The sequence below is a fragment of the Onychomys torridus genome, chromosome 7 (assembly GCF_903995425.1).
Source record: "Onychomys torridus chromosome 7, mOncTor1.1, whole genome shotgun sequence".
NCBI classification, from domain to species: domain Eukaryota; kingdom Metazoa; phylum Chordata; class Mammalia; order Rodentia; family Cricetidae; genus Onychomys; species Onychomys torridus.
Genome location: NC_050449.1, coordinates 37761156 through 37786359, shown reverse-complemented (window position 1 = coordinate 37786359; position 25204 = coordinate 37761156). Strand labels below are relative to the sequence as shown.

The following is a 25204-nucleotide window of genomic DNA, read 5'->3' as shown; positions in this document are numbered from 1 at the left end:
ACAATAACAACAACAAAAAAACTTCTCTTATTTAACAGATGTGAGATGTGGGGACAATTAAGTCCTTCCCCCTGTACGTGTATGTATCACCCCTGTAATTACCACTCAGATGAAGAAGTCTTTTATTTATTTGGGGAAGTCTCAAACCTACTCCACAAAGTTTTAAGAATAATCTTGACTTCTCAACAAATGTTAACACTGTGGAGTTTACCTAGTTTCTCTGCATAAATATTCATATATATGCCCATTTCCAAGGCATGTGAGAGCTCCTGACATCATTAAACATTAATTTCAATTTGTGGCCATATTACTGTAAAAACAAGGCTATTCTATACAGCCACACTACTGTCACACTCAACACAAGTCATGAGTGTGTCAGAAATGTAAGCATGTTGCCAGGTGGTGGTGTATACCTTTAATCACTGCATTCAGGAGGCCGAGGCACGTGGATCTATCTCTGAGTTCGAGGCCAGCCTGGTCTACAGAGCAAGTTCTTTAGATGGTCAGGGTAACATAAGAAACCCTGTCTTGGGTAAAAAGGGGGTGGAGAGGAAGCAAAACACACAATTTATAGAAAAGAATATTTTATTGAAACAGTTTCTCAATTAACAATGGAACAAAGTACAATTTGATTCAAACCTGTCCAACCAGCCTGAACTGCTAATGTAAGAACTCAGACACACAGGAAGGGCTGACTGCAGGACTTGAGGTCCTTCTGCCAATGTGGCAAACCAGGGAGGTGGGGTTTGGGGGGGGGGGGGAAGACCAAATGACTGACATACTAGTTTGCTTTGCCCCAAGCGGAGTAGCCCTAGCTCCTGCTACAGGTGCAATACTGGAGGACAGGCACTCCAGACAAGGGCATAGTGGGCAAGGCTTTCCCTCCTAGCAAGGTGCACTGGGAAGTTGAACCCTTACTCCTCTTCCTTACCCACAAGCCTGCCTGAGAGTGAGGTGGCATTTTGACATTCACACTATGGTCTCTCTGTCCCTCAGTCTTGGGAAGGGGGCTCACAGTAGATAGCACGTTTTTTGGTCAGCCCAGGGGGATAGGAAAAAGCATGAGAGAAGGGGTAGGTGTCACAGGAACTGGGGTAAGGATTACAAGTGCTTGCGGAATACCTGTATCCTTGCCAACCACTCTACATACTTTCCTGGGCCCAACAACCCACAGCAGGGGCTCTGGGCTTTCACATTCTCTCTCCTTCCACTGGGCAGTGGGTTTCCTTCTCATTTGCTCCCTGCTTGCTCTGGCCACCAGGGGTCGCAGGAAGCAGGAGAGCATGTTTACACAGTCCTGATGATGAAAGGCTTTGGGCTAGAAGACCACAGCCCAGTGGATACTGGGAAGGCAAGGACAAAAGAAGAGCCGAGGAGGAAAGGCAAGGGAGAGAGAGGACAGGAGAGAAAAGAGGCACTCAGGAACCAATGGTGGTGACTGAGGCTCTGTGGAACAGGAAAGGATGTAAGGATGCCCAGAGAAGACTGAGTACTCTCTAGTGTCGCAAAACATCCTTCCCACTACCAGGTCTCCAACAACCACTGGCAGCCATGCTCTCACTTACCCACAGGCAAACAATTAAGACATAATAGTGATTTTCCCCAAACACAGGGCCAGAGAGTAGGAGACCAGAGGGAAGAGCTGGGGACAGAACTAGATCCGCTTTCACCCGTGGAGCTGCTCCAGAGGGACTGCTGAGAGAAGGAACTTGAACCTCTCTCTAATGGCAGGACCGACCCCAGCCCCAACCCTGATGTGTAATAAATAGAGGTGGTAGGAGAAGGGGCTGGAGCCAAGTGGGAAGACAGGAGGTGGGGTTATAGTTCGTCATTCTTCAAAGGCCGCTTCTGTCCCGCTGTCTGCTCTTTCTGTTCAGATCCTGCTGGATGATGGAAAGAAAGGAGAAAGGCTCGCTCTTCTTTTCTTTCTCTGCAACCCTAACAGGCTGCCCAGCACCCCATGCTTCACTCTTACCTGCTCCAGGACCTCCTATTTCCAGGGGCTCCGAGTCTGCTGCTTCCGTAGCTGCATTTTAGAAGGAAAATGTCAGTCACTAAAGAAGTAAAATGCTAATACTGAGTATGCAAATCCAGGCAGTAAATATTACAAGATGTGTGAGACACATTTAGGGTCTCTGCCTCCCTTTTCTAATTTTTGTTTTTCCAGACAGGGTTTCTCTGTGTAGTTCTGGTGCCTGTCCTAGATCTTGCTCTGTAGACCAGGCTGGCCTTGAACTCACAGAGATCTGCCCGGCTCTACCTCCGGAGTGCTGGGATTAAAGACGTGTGCCACCACTGCCTGGCTCCCTTTTTAAATTTTTATTTAGTATGGGTGTTTTGCCTACATGTATCCCTGTGTACTACATATGTGCCTCAGAGGCTAGAAGAGGGCCTGGCACCTTTGGACCTGCAGTTAAGACAGCTGTGAGCCATCCTGTAGGTGCTGGAAATACAAACTGGATTCTCTGCAAGAGCAACCAGAACTCTTAAACACTGAGCCATCTCTCCAGCACCCCCCACACCCATTTTTGAATTTAAAGTTAGATAAATTCATTTTATGTATTAGTATTTTGCCTGCAAATATGTATGCATGTGCACCACATCTGTGCTGTGCACCACATCTGTGCTTGAGTGCTTAATGCCTGCTGAGGACAGAAGAGAGCACTGGACCCCTGGAATGGAGTTATAGATGGTTATGAACCCGAGTCCTCTACAAGAGTAGTAAGTGTTCGAACAGTTGAACCATCTCTCAGCAGCTTCGGCTGTCCTGGAACTCACAGGCTGGCCTCAAACTCAGAGATCTGCCTCTCCTGTGCTGGGATTAAGGAAAGTGCCACCATGCCCAGAAAAATCTTTGCTTAAAAAACCATCACCAAGCTGGGTGGTGGTGGCGCACACCTTTAATCCCAGCACTCGGGAGGCAGAGGCAGGTGAATCTGTGAGTTCGAGGCCAGCCTGGGCTACAGAGTGAGTTCTAGGACAGAGAAACCCTGTCTCAAAAAAACAAAAACAAAACAAAACAAAAAACACACCACCACCACCAACCAAGGTGCATACGTTTTGCCTGTGCATATGGAGGCCAGAGGCTGATGCAGGGTTTCTCCCTCATTGCTTCCTACCATATACACTGAAGGAAGGTCTCTCACCTCACTTGAATCCAGAGCTACGATCCATCTAGACTAGCTAGCCAGCCAGCTCTAGACAACTGTCTCCTCAACATTCTGGGATAAGTGGGCAGTATGCCTTCCTGGCATTTATATAGGTGCTAAGGATTTGAACTCTGATCCTCACTGTGCAATTAAACACTTTATCTTCTGTCTCCCTAGGCTGTCTGTTCCTTTTTTTTCTTCCAAAGAAAAAAACAATACTTTTAAAACTTACAGGCCACCTACAATTCATGAGCTGAGCAGAAACAGACCACGCTTGCTAGTTTGCCTGCCCCCAGATTAATGAAATGTCCCACTCCAGTTCCCCCACTCACCAGCCTCTTCTTTGTTAGGTTCTAAAATGGGCTTTGCCTCTTCAGTCTGACCTGGAGGGAACCAAGAGTTAGCCGCAGTCCAGGAGAGAAGGGTAGCTTTCCTTTGCCCAGTGACTGGAGCCGAACACCTTCCCCTCACCTGCAGGTGGAATGACCTTCTCCCCTTGGTCACCAGCACTGGCATTGACGGGAGGTTCTGTCCGGGTGCCATTCTTGTCCTTGGGCCGTGGCCGGGGTTTGGTGAACTTGGCCTTATTGAGGAGATACTGTACCTCCCGGTCCAGGGCCATCATCTTGGCCTCAATGTCTTTTGAAAGCAGCACAGGCTTCTCTGTGGCAGGAAGCTTGGCCTGCTCAGCCATAGTTGCATTCTTCCAGGCCTGTGGGTGAGGCCAGGGAAGACTCAGAACTAGCCACAGACTTGGCAGGTGTCACTTTCAACCAGTTAAGGCAACTTCCGTTGACTAGAAATCACCCTGCCATCCTTAGCACCCCAGGGTTCCAGCTAAAGTGTCCAGTCACATGGTCAAAGTGATTACCCAGGTGTCATTGATGACTTTCTCTAATGTTGTCATCTCCACCTCAGTGAAGATCTGGTCCATCTCCGGGATGAGCCGGGCACCCCTAGAAGCCAAAGAGGAGAAGATCAGCCTAGGGCAGAGGGCCTGGGCCAGAGGACCAGGAAGCTGACAGCGAGGGAATCAAGGGCTCAGCAGGACTACACAAAGGAGAACAGAAGCAGGGAGTACTCACTTGAGGAAAATGCTAGAGTGGTTGAGGAGATTATCCAGAGCCGAAAGCCGCTCTGGCCATTTCTTACGCTCTTCCACCCGAAAAAACAGCCCTTGGCATAGCTTTCTCAGCTCAGCCAGCTTCTCCTTCAGCATCTGATGGATAGAGGAAGAAGAGGAGGAGGAGGAGGAGGGTTGAGGTGGTAGCAGAAGCACCCTGGACCCAGTCCTGCATCCTGCTTCATGGCCTGACACCTCAGCTCTTCTTGCTCTAGCCCTCGAAGGGGAGGCCAGCCCTCCCATTTGCCTGCCACACCCCAGGGGCTCCTCACCACCGTGGTGGCTCCGAATCCCTCATCTTCCAGCCAGTTAGAAGCGGCGGTGAGTTTGCCAGAGATCTCCTCCCGCTGTTCCTCAGTGGACACTTCCTGGTACTCAGGTTGGTAGAGCTTGTCCTAGAGTAAAGGACACAAACGCAGTGAGCTTTGGGGCAAGTTAGAGAGTAGGGAGTGCTTGCTGCCCACGGCCCGCTAACCTGGGTCTCAAAGATGAACGCTTCCAGGCTGTTGGCAGCCTTCTCCCTTTCCTGCTTCTCTAGGTCTCGGAGGGTCAAGTCCTCAAGTCTGCAGAATGAACAAACACAAGGCAGGTAAGGTGGGGCTGGACCTGGAGCCCTAAGATCACCTTTCCACACACACGGCACTTACTTCTGCACAGAACGAGCCAGCTCATCCTCTGGCAAGTCTGGCAGGTCCAAGACAGCCAGCTCCACACCTATCTCCTCCACCATTTTCTGCTTCCGGGCAGGTTTCTGTTTTTTTTCTTCCTCAGGAGCTGGAGGGACACCGTCAGGCCCTGCCTGCCCCTTCTCATCTGGCTTCTGAGTGGAAAGAGCAGTGATGTCAGGAAAACCACGAGCTGCCCCTCCTCCAGGGGGCACAAACAAAGCAGCTCCCATTTACTCTCAGCCCCTGGACCCAGGGGCTTCCTCTGCAGCTGGCTCACCTGGGCCCCAGACTTGTCCCCACTTCCTTTCTCTTCAGGTTTTTCCCCCTCAGGGGCTGCATCTCCCTTAGGCTCAGCGGGTGGAGGCTGAGAGGTATCTTCCACAGGAGCTTCAGTTTCCTCCTTAAGCTCCCCCTGCTCTCCAGGTTCATCCTTGCTCCCCTCGGTAGGGCTCTCCTCTTCCTCCTGGGAGACAATTACAGAAACCCCAGAGGTTATATACACCACTAGCTGAGCCTACGGCCATGTTCAGCCTATGACCATATCAGCTCCTCTGCTTGGACGGAAACACGGCTCATGGTGAAACTTGGGGACAAGCAGATGATACTGTGGACAAACAGTCAGGGGCTGTTGGAATTTGCAGAAATACAGGTTAACAAAGGTCAGAACGAGAACAATAAGCCTTAGGCTTTGGTAATGGCTCCGTCTAATGGAGTAGTAGAGAGCAACCTGCCATAGGCTGAGGAGAGACAAGATGAGGACCACTGAGGTCCACTGAGTCCAGTCAGCTGGGATGCCCAGACTCTGCTTCTGTCTACATTACCCCAACCCCTTGCTATTTATTCCCCATGCTTCTCTGCCCTTACCTGTACAGAATCAGTACCATTCTCTTTGGCATCTGATGAGGAACCACCTCCAAACAGGCTGGAAATGGTGTTGCCAAGTTCTAGGAAGAAGGAAGCCCAGAGGTTCAAGAGGAAATCAAACAGTGAACCCACTTCCCACCCCAACAACAATGCCATTACCTCCCCCAAGCACACATGTATGTTCACTCTCACTTGCTCACACACGCATGCGCGCGCGCGCGCGCGCACACACACACACACACACACACACACACACACACACACACACACACAGGAGCCCATCTGCATCTTACTGGTAAGAGTAGATTCTTCCTCTGGGCTGTCCTCCACCAGGGTCTCAAATACAGACTCCACCTATTTTGAAATAGGTTCAAGTAAAGCGCTGCATAGTAACCCACACTGTTCCATAAGCATGCTGCTCAGGCATACACCAGGAATACAAAATGACTTGCAGCTGTGGGGACTACTTTCTCACCTTCCTTTTCTAAGACTCCTGGATGGCCACACCCCCTTTAAGTGCAGCCCTCTCAGGACGGCTCTCTCTCCTTTCCTCACAGCCCTCCATGTCCACTTGGTAATGGACCACAGTTTCCCAGTGTGCCACAAGACATTAACTCAAAATTACTCTTCAGAAATGGGCTTATCTGCCGGGCGGTGGTGGTGCACGCCTTTAATCCCAGCACTTAGGAGGCAGAGGCAGGCAGATCTCTGTGAGTTCAAGGCCAGCCTGGTCTACAGAGTGAGTTCCAGGACAGTCAGAGAAACCTCATCTCAAAAAAAACAACAAAAATAAAATTTTAAGAAGGGGGTGGGGGATGCTCTGGGCTGGCAAAGTGGCTTAGCAGGTAAAGAGTGCTTACTCTCAAAGGTAAAGGGAGGAAAACCAACTCATTTCCTCTGGCCTCCACATGTGCTGTGGCATGCTCCCCACCCTCCATCATATACATACATGCTCAAAAAATGTTAAGGGGTTGGAGAGATGGCTCAACAGTTAAGAGCACTAGCACAGACATACATGCCTGCAAAACACGCTACAAAAAATCTGGACTTCTCTCTAATAAAGTCACAGTGATCATCAACACATTCTGGCCATGAAGAGCCCCATTGTTTCACTGTGTTTAAGGCCAAGATTCATTAGATCTGCTCCCCAATGCGTTGTGCTTATCCTATGAAACCCACTCTGGGAAGACTGGTGGGACCAGGGCTCACCACCCCACCCTGATGAGGGTTCCCGTTTGCTCTTACCCTATCTAAACTGAGCACCCCACTCTCATCCAGGTTGAAGTGGGCCTTGATGCCTTTGGACTCATAGTCGGGATATTTCTTGAAGCTCTCTCCCACACCTTTTAGCTTCACTGTGGTCAGATTCTGAGAGCCAAATACCCTGGTTAGGAAGGAAAAGGAGGGTTTGAGGAAACCCACCTGCCCCAACTCCAACTCCAGACCATGTGGCCTGCTGGCACGAGACATCACGGGCCCTACACAGGACACTCAGAAGGATGGACCCTCTCTCCAAGACAGGCTGTTCACACCTTGACCCTAACCCACTCCAGCCCTGTAAGCCCCACACTCCCCTCCCCATCCTTAGGTCATCCACATCTGGCAGGCACACCTCCCACACTCCCTGGAGGTGCCATCCTGCCCCCGCCCCTCACCGAAGATCCTCAGGCCCCAGGAAGCCCAGGTCACCGTAGTTGATGTGGAAGTTGAAATCATGGCTGTAGCGGTTAAAGGTGATGACTTTGCGCTGAGGGTAGGGCCCCATTCTAGAGAAGAGCACACGTTTATTGTGCTTCAGGCTTCGAACCCCAGGCTCCTCCTCCACTTCCCTTGTGAACTCCACCTACACAAGAGGCAAAGAGAAGGTGCAGTGGAGGACCAGGGAAGGTTCTGTGAGTGAGGGTATGGGATCTCTCTCAGTTTAGAGAAAAAGGGACAGGTTGAGGTAAATAGAGATCTCACTAGGAGAAGCAGAGGAGTATGTCACCTGGTCAGGCTTACCAGGATGGGGTAGATGACGGCATCCCGCACAACAAATGGCTTCACCTTGAAGGCTTTGCTGAGGGCCGCTGCCTGGTACACAGCGCCCATGGCGGCCGCTTCATCTGCATTGATGTTCTTTCCTAGTTCCTCCCTAGGAGACACAAGCTTCAGCATCATCCACTGGGGAGCGGGTTCTCTCCCCTCGTTCCTGCAGCTGCCCAGCTCCCACACCATACTCACTTGCCCACGGCCTTGAGCAGCACCTCTTGAACTTTGGGAACACGAGTGGCCCCACCCACCAGGATCACCTGCTCAATCTCATCCTGCAGAGGGGGGAAGGTGAGATGCAGGAGTTAACGGCCTTCCCCTGACACCTTTGGATGCCCTACGCACTCCGGTAGGCTCTGCTGCCTCCCGCATGCCCTCACCAAGCTCATCTCCGCACTCTGGAGGGCCTGCTGCACAGGCCCAGGCACTCTCTCAAACAGGTCTGCGCACAGTTCCTCGAACTCCCCTCGAGTCACCTTTGCCTTGAAGTCCACATCGTCCATCAAGCCCTCAATCTGCGGGAAGAGGAATCTGTTAAGAGGTTCTGGCCAGATCCTGCTCCCTGGGCAAGAGACGACAGAATTCAGGAAAAAAGGCTCTCCACCCTTGTGGAGAGGAGCCACTAGCCCGCCCTCCAAGCTCCTATGTGGGCACCTGTGCCATGTGATCAGCATTGGCACTCAGGACCGTTTTCAGACGATTGGCTTCTCGAAGCAGTTTGGCCATGGCACGTGGGTTTTCCCGAACATCCTTGGCCTTCTGACCCTTGCGCTGCTCATTGAAGAGCTTGGCCAGGTGTTCCCGCAGCCGAAGCTCCATCTCTAAGCCACCCAGGGTGCGGTCAAACCTGTTGGGGAAAGGGAGCAGGTAAAGTGTAAGAACAGTCGAGGGCACTCCCACTGGCACAAGAGACTACAGCATTGTGCCCACAGCTCTCTACAACACCAACAGCAATTCAGAGCAGCAGCTCATGCAGAGCCAGGCGGATCTTTGTGAGTTCGAGGCCAGCCTGGTCTATAGTGCGAGATCCAGGACAGGCACCAAAGCTACAGAGAAACCCTGTCTCGAAAAAACCAAGAGGGGGAGGGAAAAAAAAAAAAAGGAAGCACTCAGCATTAGGAGACAGAGGCAGGTAGGTTTCTTTGAGTTTGAGGCCACTCTACATACAAACTCCCAGGCGAGCAAGGGCTACACAGTGAGACCCTGTCTCAAAATGAATGAAGAAAAGTAGAGGTTGTTAGTGGTGTGTGAGCACGCGCACACACACAGGAAGTCTGCACTGCTCAGAGCAGCCAGAGAAACCTCCTCTGAAGAAGCAGCACACTGGAGCTGACATCTTCAGAAGAGCTGGAGCTGACTAGGTACAGAAGAGAGAAGAGCCACAGCCAGGCAGTGGTGGCACAGGCCTTTAATGCCAGCATTTGGTAGGCAGAGGCAGGAGGATCTCTGTGAGTCTACAAAGTGACTTCCAAGATAACCAGGACTGTTACACAGAGAAAACCTATCTTAGGAAAGAAAAAAAGAGTAAAGAACATTCTAGACAGAAAGAAGAGTTTTGGTAAGGACCCCGCGGCAGGAAGTAGGAGAATGCATGGTCACCTCTGAAGAACGACAAATATATTCTTTAAGCGTGAGAGGAGCCAGGCATCATGGCTCATTTTTTTTACCCCAGCACTTGGGAGGCAGAGGCAGGCAGATCTTTGTGAGTTTAAGGCCAGCCTGGTCTACACAGAGAGTTCCAAACAGCTAGAGCTGTGTAGTAAGACCATCTCCAAAATAGAATAAAGAGCTCGGCCAGTTACAGGAGGCAGGGATCAGACAGGCAAGATCACTGAAGAAATGGACTACTGTCATAGTCATATTTATTTTCTCTTTAGTGGTACTGTGGACTGAGACCCATGAACTGTAAGTCAGTCCCCACTGCTGAGCTACTATACCGACACTCTATCTTAAGAGAACTTCCTAGCTGAATAGTGAGGAGCTGAAAAAGGAGGTTCTAGAATTAGAGAGGCTTTGTTTTTTCATAGGGGGTGTCTCATGTATTCCAGGTTGGCCAAGGACTCCATAAATAGCTGAAGATTATAGTGATATTTTATTTGTACTGAAATGTGATTTTATTTGTATATTAATAAAGTTGCCTTGGAGTCAGAACAAGCCTTAACTTGGGTGGTGGTGGTACACGCCTTTAATCCCAGCATTTGGGAGGCAGGATCTCTGTGTGTTCAAGGATACAGCCCTCATGGCGACACACGCCTTCAATCTCAATACCAACCATAGAAGACCTGGAGGTCTGTATAGACAAGCATTGATGAGGAGGTCATGTGGCTGGGTTTACAACCAATGAGAAGGCAGAACAGAAAGTCTATATAAAAGATAGGACACAGGAAGTAGCTCTCTGGCGGAGAGGAAAAACAGAGCAGCAGTGAAGGGTAAGGTTTTCAGCTCTCAGCTATTGCTGACCTCTTGGCTTTTAACTCTGCAATTGGCTCTGTGTTTCTTATTTAACAAGACGGTTACATCTACAGAAAATGAGTTTGAATTTCTGATCCTTCTGCCTCCACCTCCCAAGTACCAGGATTTTACCTCCTTGCCTTGTTTAGGAACGTTTGTTTTTTAAATTCTGTAGGTCAGGGGACAGAGGCAGGACTGCCAGAAGTTTTGACAATCCTGGTCAACACAGTAAATTCCAGTAGCAGAATGCTTGTGTGTGTGTGTGTGTGTGTGTGTGTGTGTGCGCGCGCGTGCGTGCGCGCGCGCGAGACCCCAAGTTCAACCTCAGTGAAAAGAAACAGGGGCAGAAAGAGAAATAATGACCACGACAGGCATAACCTCAGTGTGTCAAGAGAGCCAGAAGTGACTGCACCTGACACTCAACCTGTCTGTCCTCCCGGGGAAAACATGCTCAGGAAGTTCCCTGCTTTGCAAACTCCCTAAACTGTCTCCTGCTCTCACTTCCTGTTCGGGAGCAGCCTCCCACAGGAAGCAATGCTGCGTCCAGAAAGTGTGTTCCTTCAGGGACCAAAAGAAAGGCACCTGAAATCCAGGAAGAAACCACCTCCTGAAGTCTTAGGAACTCACCCCACACCGCGGATCTGCAGCTGTGGCTGCATCCCAGCCTCCTTGGTCTTCACTGTTTGGTAGGTCACAATGGTGCACACGGTGCTGCCTGAGCCCATGTCATAGAACATGACATTCTGTGGAGACACCAAGGAAGGGCACTGTCACGGGAATCCTATCAAATGCAGGATGCCTATCCCCCTGCCTTCCTGGAAACAAAGAGCTGTCATCTTTTACCATAAAGCGACCAACTCCAATGGAGACTGAAAGGAGGCGACTGCCACACTTTGTCAAGGGATGGCCATGCAAACAAGGTGCAAAGCGGGCCAAGCCCTGCATCCTCAGACTGAGCAACTGTGCACCTGGCCGTCAGGGAGCCCTCCTTAGCTCACCTGTGCAGTGGCGTTGATATCTTTCCGGCGGAAGACGCCATAGCTGAGGGCAGTGGCGGTGTTGTCATTGATGAGCTGCAGCACTTTGAGGCCAGCCATTTGGGCAGCCTGCAGCACAGCTCGGCGCTCGGCCTGGTTGAAAAAGGCTGGCACGGTGATGACCGCATCTTTAATGGGTTGTTCTACAGGGCACAAAAGAGCAGGATCACACCAACTGCAAACCTCAGACCAGCATTTCCAGACTCAGTGCGACTGACTTTGAGCTAGGGAAGTCTCTGGCTGGGGCCTATCTATATACTACAAGGTGTTTACTGGCCTTCCCTGCCCGCTCCTCACTAAATGCCAGTAGCTTATCTCCAGTTTGTGACAATCAAATGTATCTTCAGGCACAGTCCAATTGTCACTAAAAGTGCCCCTGCTCAACAGTCACTGCTTTTGGGGGGCTTGCTGGCACTGGCCCCATCTTGATACTCACCAGCAAAATCTTCAGCCAAGGAACGAGAGTAATTGAGAACCATGCCCAGCACCTCCTCAGGGGAGAACTGTAGCTGCCTGAGAAGAGAAGGGGTTGAGACACGGGAAGCCAAACACCAAGACCAATAGTCATGAGCACGTGCCAACACGGTGGGAGCCCAGGAGGGCTACTGAGACCACCTTCCCCCACTGGACACTTGACACTCACGGACTGATCTGGAAGCGCACAGTCTGCCTCTGTGGGTCAATGTTTAGCTCATGTTCTGGGAAACGGTCCCGATACAGAGCCACATGAGGGTTATCTGCCTGCTTTCCTAGGAGGTGCTGGAAATAACGGAGTGTAGCCTTTGGGTTCTTGATGGCCTGAGAGGAGAAGGTCCAGAAGGTTCTTAGGCCCAAACCCACCTTAGCTTGCCTCTTAGCATCATCAAGACAGACAAGAGACCAGCCTCTGGAGGAACCAATCAGGCTGTGGAGCTGCTACTCACCATGCCTGCCGCGCTGTCACCTAAAAACCTTTCGTTTTCTTTCAAGGTCACAGTCACTGGAGTTTTCCTCCGAGATTCCCTAAGAAAAAGCAGCATTTAAAAAAAGCAGCATTAGCCTAGCTTCCTGCAGCATGGTATAAACCTAGGAGCCCACAATGGGCTCAGCCACCCAAGTCTGTTTTGGACACTACAAATTAGAGACATACCCTCGACACAGATCTAGCCTTACTTGTTCAATACAATCTCCATGGGCACTCCAGGCTTGACAATGGCCACCTTCATGGATTCACTGCCCAGGTCCACAGACATCACAGCCAACGTGTCTGAAGGGAAAAGAGACAGTAGGCTTATCTGTTAGTTCTCTTGCTTCCCACACCTTCCTGGGTTAAATCAAATAAAGCAGTCTACGTTCTATGGAGAAACATGGCAAAGACAAAAAAGCCTGGATCCAGCAACCCCACACACTCAAGAAGGCACGTCTTCTTACTACTAATTTACTCTTAAATCCCTTTGCCAGGTACATACCGCTCATTGCCAACAGGTCTGCCAAGAGGATAGCCACCAAGGCCCAACACGGTAGCCTCCTTGGCCTCTGTCTTCTCACTGTGGCTGCCATTGTGACCCTGGCAGAGAAGGAAAAACACTTGTAACTGGATGCTCTGTGTGAAGAAGGAAACAGAACCACATCCCAGAACAGACAAGCTCAAAGATTCCTATCTGTTGCACTTTTTGGCTAAAGGCAAAGCAGCCTGCGCTCCTTCCCTTCTCTCCTGAGGTTTCAGTCATTCTCAACATCCCCCCAAGTGTACCACATTTGGGCCTGGGCAAAAGCTCCCGGATCCTTAGCTCCACCACATCTTTAGACAGACAAATAAGAAGGAGACTTGACCTTCTTTCCGTCCAAGCAAAGGCAAGTAACTGGCACACCACAGCACTGTGGGCATTGTCAGATACCTGGAGCTGGGCCAGGGACCCCTCAATACCTGCTCAACTACCTCACACCTGGAGCTCCCCTGGTGGTGGGGAAAGCCAGGATGAGCCTGGACAGGAACTGGGAGGTGATGACGTTAGGGATCGCTGGCATGGAAGGGCCTGTCCCCTCCTCTGCATCCCGAGTATTGCCCGACCCACCCTCCTTGCCCATCCCACTGCTGGGCCGCCGCTGCCCACGCAGAGGCGGTGCGGGCTAAGGTTACTGGTCGGGAGAGTGTGCACCTAAACCTCACCTGACGAAGGTGGAAGATCCCACTCCCGGAAATGGATTCGGCCCACCCCGAGCTGCGAGGGGGCAGCCCAGCGACTGAACTGTAGGGCCGAAGGCACCGGTATCCGTGCGGCCCTCGCTCCCGCTACCGGCCCGCCCCCGAAGCTAGCACGCTGCCTCCCCTAGGAGCCGCGGCCCGGCTGTTGCTCCATCCTCACCCCCGCTCGCTCTGGCCTTCAGCTCCTGCGGCCCTGGCTCCAGGATCAACGCGGCGCGGACGTACCCACACGGCCAGCAGCACGACCCCAACCCCAGGCCCTTCACAACTCCCCTCCGTTTGCAAACTGTTACAGTAGCCACCAACCTCTCCGCGGCGTCTCGCGCACCAGCCGGCCCCGGACGCGGCGCACGCTCATTGGAGACTCCGCTGCCCGGCCCTGCGCCGCACACCTGGCCCCACCCCTGCGGGCCGGCGCGCGTTTCCATTGGGCCACGTATAGACCCGCCCCCTCTCCGGCTCCGCCCCCGAAGCGACCGCGGGGCCGGAGCACCAGTTGGAACAAAACCACCGGCGCCGGCTGCGGATTGGGCCACGTCACGGTTCGCGGCCGGGTTGCTCCTCGCGGGACTTCTGCCAGCCTTATGCTAGACGCTTCGTTGCGGAGGCCCAGTGGAACCCCGCGTGCGAGCAGGTGCTGTCCGGTGTGCGGATCTCTTCCAGTCGCTTGGGGCGTCTGCGCGAAAGAATGGGACTGCGCTGCATTCTCTGCGGCGACGCGGAAGAGGCGCGTGCGTTTGGCAGCGCTCTACTGCCCTGGGCTTTGGCTAGACACCAGAGGAACGCTGCATTACTCCAACCTTCCTGTCCCATTGAGGAAACCTAAGCCACAAAAATGATGTTCGCTGATGGGCCGGAGATAACCGTGTTTGTGACAGAACTTGGCTTTACCTCTGAACTCCATTAGGAGGAGAGATGATATTCCAAACTGAAACAAGGCTTTATTTGACTACATTATGTACGTCATTCGTCTATTTATTTCTGTTCCGTTAAGTCTTGTGCTTTCCTTTCTGTGTAACTGCTTAGGTCGTAGAATTAAAGTTCTAATACACCCATCTCCCCAGCTATTTTTCACTTCTCTCTCGCCTTTCTATTAAGTTATGGTCCGGTGGAAATACGGTCCTAGGAAAGTGCACATACTTTGAAGTACCGCTCAAAAAACAAATCAGTATTCAAGTGATATATAAATTAGAAATACAGGGTTGGAGAGATCACTCAGCGGTTAGGAGCACTGATTTGCTCTTCCAGAGGACCTGGGTTCAATTCCTAGCATCCACGCGGCAGCTAACAACTGTCTGTAACTCCAAGATCTGACATCCTCACCCAGACTGGCAAAACACCAATGCACATAAAATCAAAGTAAACAAATTATTTAAAAAATAAATAGAAGCCAGGTGGTGGCAAACACCTTTCATCCCAGCATTCAGGAGGCAGAGGTACATGGATCTCTGTGAGTTCAAGGCCAGCCTGGTTGGTCTACAAAGTGAGTTCCAGGCCAGGGCTATTATACAGAGAAACCCTGTGTCGGAAAAAAAATAATAAAGAAAATAAATAAATAAATAGACCTTTGCTTAAAGTTGTAACAGTTGAATCACACTAAACAACACAGATGCAATCTTGGAAAGTTTTCTAGACAAATCCCCTGACATCAGTTACAACCTCTCACTCTCATCTGTAGTATGACATGTAACTTTACTGCTTCTGGCTTACATACATGTCTCTCTAGAAAAGTAGCTTGTATATTTTCTGAACAAAAAAATATGTAATTTTTTGCAATTTTTTTCTTTTCTTTCTTTCTTTTTTTTAATTTCCAGACAGAGTTTGTCTGTGTAGTCCTGGCTGTCCTAGAACTGGATCTACAGACCAGGGTGGTCTCAAACTCAGATCCACCTAACCTCCATCTCCCTCTCGAATGCTTGGATTAAAGGTATGAGACACCACTGCCTGGCAATGTTTTTCAACTAAGAGAATTTCCATGTTGGTGGGATTCACCTCATTGTTGTTACTGCTATACAACATTGCATAATGTGGGGTTTGTTTTGTCCTAGTGATGGACATATGTGTGGTCAGTTCTACTGCTTTTTTTTCTTTTGTGTGTAGTGTGCATGCACAGAAACCAGAAAAGTATGTCAGATGTCCTGCTTTATCGATTTCTGCATTATCTTTTAGAACAGGTTTCTCATGAACAGGGAGCTAGGCTAGTGCCCACCAAGCCCTGATGGATTGTCCAGTCTCCAAATTCAACAGCACTTGATTGTGGTGCATGGGTGCTCTGCTTGTTTTGTTTTGTTTTTTGGAACCCTGCCAAGCTCTACCACTGAGCTAAATCCCCAACCCCTGCTTGTTTTGTGTATAAACGGCCCCCTAGCTGAGAACTGAACCCAGGGCCTTGCACTTGCTAGACAAGTGCTCTACCACTGAGCTAAATCCCCAACCCCCAAATTCTCTTTTTCTGTGTTTTCATCTGAATTCAGGTCTTCGTGCTTGTGCAGGAAGCATGTTCACCCACCAGACATCATTCTGGTGCACTTCCTTCTCTTTCTATTTGTCTTGCCTCTTCATGTTTTTGTTGTTGTTTATGTTTGGTGTTCCTCTGTGTAGCCCCAGCAGTCCTAGAATTTGTTCTGTAGACCAGGCTAGCCTCAAACTCAGAGAGCTGTCTGCCTCTGCATCCTCTGTGCTGGACTAAATTTGTGTGTCACCACACCCTGTTGTTTGTTTTGTTTTGTTTTGCCCCCAAGGCAGGGTTTCTCTGTGTTGTTTTGGTGGCTGTCCTGGATCTCCCTCTATAGAGCAGGCTGGCCTTGAACTCACAGAGATCTGCCAGCCTCTGCCTCTGAAATGCTGAGATTAAAGGCATGTGCCACCACCACCCGCCCATTTGTTTTTTTTTTTTTTTTTTTTAAACAAGGTTCTACTATCCAGTGCTAGTCTGTATTGGACAGGTACTCACTATATGTTATGCCCAGATTGAGGGGACCCCCAAAAGACCACCACAGAGACCGAATCTCATATGTAAAAGCAAAGAGCCTTTATTTCAAGCTTGAAGCTGGGTCTCTCTGTCCAACACAGTGAGAGCAGAGAGCCCTTAGCCCAGGCTGGGTAGGGTTTTTGTCATATTAGAGGTTGGGGTGAAGGGATTTCCAGGGTTTAAGACCCTGGCTGGCTGACATTGTCTGGAGGTAAGAGCAAAAAGGAAAGATGGGTGTGTGCTAGACTCAAGGACATCTGGCTTTTATCTAACCTTATCTAATGGTTGGAATGTTTAGGACGTCAGGTACACTTCCCCATCCCTGGGTGGCTTTTCCTGCATCTGGATGTTGCCTACTTAGTGTCTGGGCCACAAGGCAGCTGTGTAGTCAAGCTGTTTTGGCCTCCCGCCACGTGTAGATGAGTTTGGCTACTGACCATGAATTTGAGGCAACCTACTTGCCTAAGATTCTGCCTCTTGAGTGCTGGGACTATGAGTATGTGCCACTATGCCTAGCTTCTGTTTTTGTTTTGATTCTCTTTTGTTTTTCAGGGTTCTTTTTTATATAATTTATTTAACTTTATTTTATGTGCATTGGTGTGAAGGTGTCAAGTCCCCTAGAACTGGAGTTACAGACAGTTGTGAGCTGCCATGTGGGTTCTGAGAATTGAACCCGGGTCCTCTGGAAGAGCAGCCAGTGCTCTTAACCTCTGAGCCATTTCTTCAGCCCCTGTTTTTCAGTTTTGAGACAGGGTCTCATGTAGGCTCGCCTTGAACTCAGTCCTCTTGGCTCCGCCCCTCCATTGCTTAATTGCATGGAAAAATATTTTGTTTCTCAACAGTAACTCCACTTTTGGTCAAAGAGGCAATACATTACCTCCATCCTTATTTCTTTGCCCCCCGAGAAGCTACAGCCAACTATGCCCAATGGTTCCATGTACTATTAAACCTATGAGTTGATTGCTCATCTGGAGGCTGTTTCCTGTTCCTAGGAGAACTATTACCCCGGAATACCCTTGCTGGAGACAGTGCTATTGCCGTTACAGTCTTCAGCCCCGTATCTGTCCCCTTGGGAGCTGTAGCAGGTGTGAGAGCTCTAGGGAGTCGCCTGTTTTTGTTCTTTTCCCAGGAAAGAGAACAGTATTTCACAAGAACAGGTTGTAAAACGATGGAAATTTTTCACGTAAAGATGCCTGTTATGGATTGACCTTGGCTGAAAACCTCACTGTTCCAATCCGGAACAACTGGTTAATGTAGCTCTTTTCTGGCACTGTGCAGAAATCCCAGGAAAGAGCATCGCTGTCCTGCAGGGATAGGGGCTAAACTGACAAAGTAGAGGGAACACAGACGGAGGACAGCAGCACAGACTGGGTGATAGCAGAAGGAAGTAGAAGGATCTAGAGTTCAAGACCAGACTAGGCTACCTGGCCAGAAAGAAACCCAGCCAAAGTATACATGCTGTGTGTTTCGTCTACAAAATTTACAGGAGGCAAATGGTCATGGAAGTGAGGGCTGTGCTTTCCCTTAAGAAAGGTAGTGTTCCAGAGAAGTCAGGAGGCGGGCTTCCGGAGTGCTGGCAACTCTGCAAAAGCTCTGTCCTGATTGTGCAATTTCAGCGGGCTATAGCACTGTCTGTATGTTATAAACTAATAAAAAAAATGTTACACAAAAACTTCAAAGCTTGACTTTGTTGTGCCTTCTGCAGGGAGAGAATCTATTTTTTTTTTCTTTCTCTGTTTCTCTCTTCTTTTTCTTTCTTTCTTTTCTCCCCCCACCCCCCCCCCCCCCCCCCCAAGACAGGGCTTTTCTGTATATTCCTGGCTGTCCTGGTACTTGCTCTGTAGACCAGGCTCACCTCAAACTCACAGAGATCCACCTGCCTCTGCATGTGCCACCACCACCCAGCTGAGAGAACCTAGGTTTTTGTTGTTGTTGTTTTTTTAACTGAGCATTGAACCCAGGTCCTTGCGCTTGCTAGGCAAGCAGTCTACCACTGAGCTAAATCCCCAACCCCGATTTTTTGTTTTTGTTTGTGGTTCATTTATTTATTTATTTATTTATTTATTTATTTATTTTTCTATTATCAGCTTGATACAGTATAAATTCTTATCCTAATAGTGAAATGTTTCATTGAGGCTTGCCCAGTAATTGAGTAAAACCAAAACTTATTGTAAGCCAGTCATCCTAGGGTCCCCCCAGCTATATAGTCTCTCTGGTGAGTAGACCAGGCTGGCCTTGAACTCACAGAGATCCACCTGGCTCTGGACCCCCAGTGCTGGGATTAAAGGCGTGCACCACCACCACCACCACCACCACCACCACCACCACCACCACCACTGTCTGGCTTGACTTTTTTTTAAAAGAAAAAAAAATTTAAAGATTCATTTCTGTTCTGTGTATGAGAATTTAACTGCTTGCATGTGTAACATGTATGCACAGTGCCCAAGGAAGCCATAAGAGGTTGGATCCAGATTCCCTGGAACTGCAGTTATGGATAGCTGTGAGTCACCACGTGGGTGCTGAAAACCACACTTGGGGCCTCTATAAGAGCAGCAAATGAGGTCTTACCCACTCTGAGGAGTGGATGGGTGTAGAGTGGGAGGGAGGTGAGGAGGCAGGAGAACGGGAGGGAGGGGGAATTGGGGTTGGTATGTAAAATGAAAAACATTAAAAACAAAACAAAACAGCAAGTGTTCTTCACTACTAGCTAGCTCTCCAGCTCTTCTAAAATCTTTTAAGATCGGTCTTCTGTAGCCCAGCCTGGACTCAGTGGAGGTTGTTTTGAATTGTTTCTTCCTGTCTCTACCTTCCACATGCTAGGATTATAGGCATATGCGGCTATTCTGGATTTTTGGTTTTTGGTGGGAGGCTGGGGGTTGTTATGTTGGCCCAGTTCCTTTTATTTTAAGAAAGTATTTATTATTTATTTAGTTTTTAACTACTTATTTATTTTTCTATTATCAGCTTGATACAGTATAAATTTTTTGTTTGTTTCTTGTTTTTTCCAGACAGGGTTTCTCTGTGTAGCTTTGTGCCTTTCCTGGAACTCGCTTTGTAGACCAGGCTGGCCTTGAACTCACAGAGATCCGTCTGCCTCTGCCTCCTGAGTACTGGGATTAAAGGAGTGTGCCACCAACGTCCGGCTATAAATTCTTATCTTTTTTTTTTTTTTTCTTTTTCTGGAACTGAGGACCAAACCCAGGGCCCACTGAGCTAAATCCCCAACCAAATTCTTATCTTTTTTTCTTTTTGGTCTTTCTCTCTCTCTCTCTCTCTCTCTTTTTTTTTTGTTGTTGTTGTTTTTGTTTTTTCGAGACAGGGTTTCTCTGTAGCTTTGGAGGCTGTCCTGGAACTCGCTTTGTAGACCAGGCTGGCCTCGAACTCACAGAGATCCACCTGCCACCTGCCTCTGCCTCCTGAGTGCTGGGATTACAGGCAAGTGCCACCACTGCCAGGCGCAACATTTCACTATTAAGATAAGAATTTGGGCCGGGCAGTGGTGGTTCACGCCTGTAATCCCAGCACTCGGGAGGCAGAGGCAGGTGGATCTCTGTGAGTTCGAGGCCAGCCTGGTCTACAAATAGTCCAGGACAGGCTCCAAAGCTACAGAGAAACCCCGTCTCGAAAAAAAAACCCAAACAAACAAAAAAGTGAAATGTTTCTTTGAGGCTTACTCAGTAATTGAGTAAAACCAAAACTTATTATAAGCCACAGTCATCCTAGGGTCCCCCCCACCCTGCTATGTAGCCTTCATGGTTCTGTGGGTTGCAGTCTGATTGTTCTTTGCTTTATATCTAGAATCCAGAAAGTGTTTATATTTATTTTATATATGTATAGTAAGTTTGCTGGCACGCATGGATGTGCAATGAATATGCAGTTCCTTAGGAGGCCAGAAGATGGCATTAGATCATAGATTCTAGAATTAGAGTTACAGACAGCCATCATCTGCTACTTGGGTGCTGGGAACCAAACCTGGATCCTACAAAAGAGCAAAAAGTGCTCTTAACTGTAATATGAATTGCTAAACCATCTTATTAATAAAAAACCCAGATCAGATATTGGGGTGAATAGTGAAAGATTAGAGAAACAGAACAAGCCACAGCCACCAGCTATTACCTTACCAACTCCACGAATCCTCTGACTGAATTCCTTAGCCAAGTTCCTGTTTCCTCACGCCTTATTTACCTTTCTGTGTCCTGCCATATTACTTCTTGGGATTAAAGACCTGTATCCTTCCTCAGCAAACACTGGAGATTAAACAGACTTTAATCCCTTCAAGTGCTGGGATTAAAGGTGTGTGCCACCACACCTGATTCTGTTCCCAGTGTGGTCTTGAACTCATAGAGATCCATACAGATCTCTGCCTCCCAAGTGATAGGATTAAAGGTGTGTGCCACCACGTCTGACCTCTATGTCTAATTTAGTGGCTGGCTCTGTTCTCTGATCCCCAGATAAGTTTTATTGGGGTGCACAAATAAAATATCACCACACTTAACTGCTGAGCCGTCTTGCTAGCCCAGTGGTTTTCATATATGGGGTCACATATCAGGCATTTTTTCCTGCTCTGATACATATCAGGTATTTTGCATAGCATATATTTACATTATGATTCATAACTGTAGCAAAACTACAGTTATGAAGGAGCAATGAAATAATTTTATGGTTGAGGGTCACCATAACATGAGGAACTGTATTAAAGAGTCACAGCATTAGGAAGGTTGGGAACCATTGATCTAGTCACCCCCCCACCCCCACACACACACTTTTTTTTTCTTGGTTTTTCAAGACAGGGTTTCTCTGTATAGCAACCCTGGCTGTTCTAGATCTCACTCTGTAGACCAGGCTGGCCTCAGATTCACAGAGATCCACCTGCCTCTGCCTCTCAAGTGCTGGGATTAAAGGTGTGTACCACCACCTCTGGGCTAGTCCCTAATTTTTTAAAAATTTTGAGACAGGGTCTTGTCATTTAGTGCAAACTGGCCTCTTCCAAACAAGATAGGAGTTCTACCACATGATACATCTCTAGCCTTTTAAAACTATTTAAAAAAATATTTTAATTAATTAATTAATTTTATTTTGTGTATATGAATGTTCTTGCATATATGTTTATGTACCACATGTGTTCCTGGTGACCTCAGAGGTCAGAAGCGGCTTCTTTTCAAGAGGACCTGGGTTCAAGTCCCAGCACCCACATAATGGCTCACAGCTGTCTGTAACTCCATTTCCGGGAGATCTAGTGCCCTCTTCTGACTTTTGTGGGTACCTCAAGAACACAGTGCACATACATGCAGGGAAAACACCCATACTCATAAAATAACAGAAGAAACATTTTTAAAAAATAATTTATTTAAATTTATTTTATGTGCATTGGTGTGAAGGTGTTGGATCCCCTGGTATTGGAGTTACAGGCAGTTGTGAGCTGCCATGTGGGTGCTGGGAATTGAACCCAGATCCTCTGAAAGAGCACCCAGTGCTCTTAACCACTGAGCCATCTCTCCAGCCCCCAGAATAAACATTTTTAAAGTTTATATTGATTCTTGAATTCCTTCAGAACTGGAATTCTCAGTATTCAAAATTGTATACAAATTTGTGCCCATACCTGTTTATCTTCTTCGCCTGACTGATGTTCCTAGGTTAGAAAAGCAGAACTAACAGACTAATCCTGGTGTGTGTTCTGACAAGAGTACCTTACCCTCACACCCCAGAAAACCATCTAATTAAAAATCAGGAAAATGAAGAACTCATGTTTTATTTTCAAATAACTTTGATGTTTTTGGCTGGGGAATCACTTCTCCCTTGGATAATTATACCTCTTTTTGCAGCTGGGTGCAAAAAGGACTCTATGAAAAAGCAAAACCACTGTTAGGTATAATTTGCTACATGAAATTGAGGACTGGTTACTGCTGATTTTTTTTTTTTTTTTTTTTTTGGAGACAGAGTCTCTTAGGCTAGCCTTGAGCTATTGCAGTCTTCCTGCCCCAACCTTCCAAACTTCAGGCATGAGCCAACCATCTCCGGCTATTGTCGGTTGATTTTTTTTTCCTTTTCTTTTCTTTTCTTTTCTTTTTTTTTTTTTTTGGTTTTGGTTTTTTGAGACAGGGTTTCTCTGTAGCTTTGGTGGCTGTCCTGGAACTCGCTGTGTAGACCAGGCTGTCCTGGAACTCACAGAGATCCACCTGCCTCTGCCTCCTGAGTGCTGGGATTGCAGGCGTGCGCCACTACCACCTGGCTTTTGTCAGTTGATTTTTAAAGCCTGTTCCCAAGTGTGGTGGTCAAGGATCGAATTTTGCTTGTTTAGCTTTTGGGCATTTAGTACAATTTCAGGAATGGGGAGTTTTTGACTTGGTATTACACATCTATAAGACACCAAAGGCACTGGCAGGGTCAGATCCAGATATCAGAAAAAGAAAGACTTCTGCCACTAGGCAGCAGGGGAGCACATGCTGGCATGCTTTGGCACGTGCTGTTCTCCTGTGTTTGTTTTGTTTTGAGACTCAGTCTCTTTTTGTAGCCCTGGCCGTCCTGGCATCACAATACTTCTTGAGAACATGTTTGGAGGCTCTAGTAGGGGGAGTTCCTCCTTCGTCCTGGAAGGTCCCGACCTTTGAGTAAGCATGCTACAGGAGGGTGGCACACGCAGTGATGCAGTGATGCAGTGACGCGAGAAGAAGGGGACATCTGCCTGGACAACCAGGTTAACTAAATCAGTCCTGGTGAACAAGATGTCACACTTGATATTGTCATATTCCTCACAGTGCTTCTTTTGACACAAACTCCTTATGATTTCCTCCAGCACACGAACAGGACACAGAGCTGTCTCCACACAGAGCTGGTTTAGTCAGCATTGCTGGAACAGCCATGGACTACCTTGACTCACCTTTTATTAAGTCACTCTGTTCTCAAAGCTGCCACCCCGACACTCCTCCACTGTTGGTGGGAGTGCAAACTTGTACAACCACTGTGGAAGTCAGTATGGCGGTTTCTCAGAAAATTGGGAATCAATCTACCTCAAGACCCAGCCATACCACTCTTGGGCATATACCCAAGGAATGCTCAATCATACCACAAAGATACATGCTCAACTATGTTCATAGCAGCACTATTCGTAATAGCCAGAACCTGGGGACAACCTACATGCCCCTCAACTGAAGAATGGATTAAGAAAATGTGGTACATATACACAATGGAGTACTACTCAGCAGAGAAAAACAATGACAGCATGAAATTTGCAGGCAAATGGATGGAAGTAGAAAATATCATCCTGAGTGAGGTAACCCAAACTCAAAAGGACAAACATGGTATGTACTCACTCATAAGTGGATACTAGATATAAAGCAAAGAACAATCAGACTGCAACCCACAGAACCAGGAAGGCTATACAGCAGGGGGACCCTAGGATGACTGTGGCTTATAATAAGTTTTGGTTTTACTCAATCACTGGGCAAGCCTCAGTGAAACATTTCACAATTAGGATAAGAATTTATACTGTATCAAGCTGATAATAGAAAAAAATAAATAAAAATGAAAGCAAGCTGAGCAAGCCAGTTTAAAAACAACAACAACAAAAGGCTGCCACTCCCTGGCATTTGCTGTCCCCTGCCCAACATCCTGCCCCTATATTAAGGGTGAGAATGGTTTTGTTTTTGTTTTTCTAGACAGGGTTTCTCTGCAGCTTTGGAGCCTGTCCTGGAACTTGCTTTGTAGACCCGGCTGGCCTCGAACTCACAGAGATCCACCTGGCTCTGCCTCCCAAGAGCTGGGATTACAGGCATGCATCACCACCGCCTGGCAAAGGGTGAGAATGTTAACAGTGTCTTAGGATCCCGTTTCAACAGTACTTCCCATCTCAACAAACATGTTTTGAGTGTTATCAGGCACGACACACACTGACAGGTGAACAGAACTGAATATATACCACAAGGTTGGTTCAACATGTGTCAGTGGCAGACACAAACTTTTATTTCTCCTTTCCAGCAGTTGAAAAACTGGTTTTGTATACCTGCTTTCACTTATGACCTAAAATATTTCTGACAGGTTAGAAATGCAACTCGCTTAGGCACACCAAGCTACAATTCACAAAATGCGTGACGTCCTTCATCAAGAGCCATCAGTGCCTCAGTGTTTCATTGATTTGTGCGCTTCCCTGCACCCCCACCGGAAAACAAAACAAAACAACAAAAGCCAAACCCAAACTTTCTTTGTTGGAATAAGATTTCTGATTGGTATACAGGCATGTGTTTACTAAAGAGACCTGTACAGAAATTACATACTATCTATCCGTCTAGTTGCCTATTGATGGAATAGTTCCATTTATAAAGTCTTAACATATATCTAAAAAGCCTTGAATTTGATCAGGCTGTTTTTTTAACCACTTCTGAAAAGGTGGCGTTTAATTTCAGCTCGATGCAACATTAAAAAGCTGATGCATTAGATAGCTTCCCAAAACATTACTCTCTTGCACAGCGACCCCGAACAGAGCTGAGTATTTTAATTCTGAGACACGGTCTCACTGTGGAGGGCATGCTGACCTCGAAACGCGCCACCACACGTTCAAAGGGAAAAATGATGCAGAAGGAAGGACCCTCGACGTTTTAACAAGATCAAAGCACTAAGGGAGCTAGCGAGCAAGCTCCACCCCCAGAGCTTTGCGAAGTAGGCGCCGCCTACGCAAGCGCGCCTGTGCGCGCATGCTCCCGGAGGATGCCTCTCACATGACTCGCCTGTG

The 25204-nt window shown here is 48.2% G+C and overlaps 1 protein-coding gene across 4 annotated transcripts; it reads right to left on the bottom strand.

The window, feature by feature from the left end:
* Positions 1-567: 567 nt before the first annotated feature.
* Positions 568-13916, bottom strand: Hyou1 (hypoxia up-regulated 1). Of its 4 annotated transcripts, none has more exons than XM_036193382.1 (26): positions 13815-13916; positions 12772-12869; positions 12476-12569; positions 12247-12325; positions 11967-12121; positions 11760-11836; positions 11285-11466; positions 10914-11029; positions 8490-8682; positions 8216-8350; positions 8028-8110; positions 7806-7938; positions 7460-7647; positions 7050-7188; positions 6098-6158; positions 5805-5884; positions 5218-5403; positions 4920-5092; positions 4748-4835; positions 4545-4667; positions 4235-4368; positions 4021-4105; positions 3621-3861; positions 3482-3532; positions 1976-2026; positions 568-1880 (listed from the first exon to the last, which is right to left on the bottom strand). In XM_036193382.1, the coding sequence occupies exons 2-26, from the start codon at positions 12860-12862 to the stop codon at positions 1819-1821; spliced, it is 3000 nt and encodes a 999-aa protein (XP_036049275.1). In that variant the 5' UTR covers positions 12863-12869; positions 13815-13916; the 3' UTR covers positions 568-1818. The 4 variants fall into 4 exon arrangements, with proteins under 4 accessions (XP_036049275.1, XP_036049274.1, XP_036049276.1 ...); XM_036193381.1 differs by having other exon boundaries at positions 568-1883; positions 13815-13915; XM_036193383.1 differs by lacking the exon at positions 13815-13916 and adding an exon at positions 13669-13808 and having other exon boundaries at positions 568-1883.
* Positions 13917-25204: the final 11288 nt, after the last annotated feature.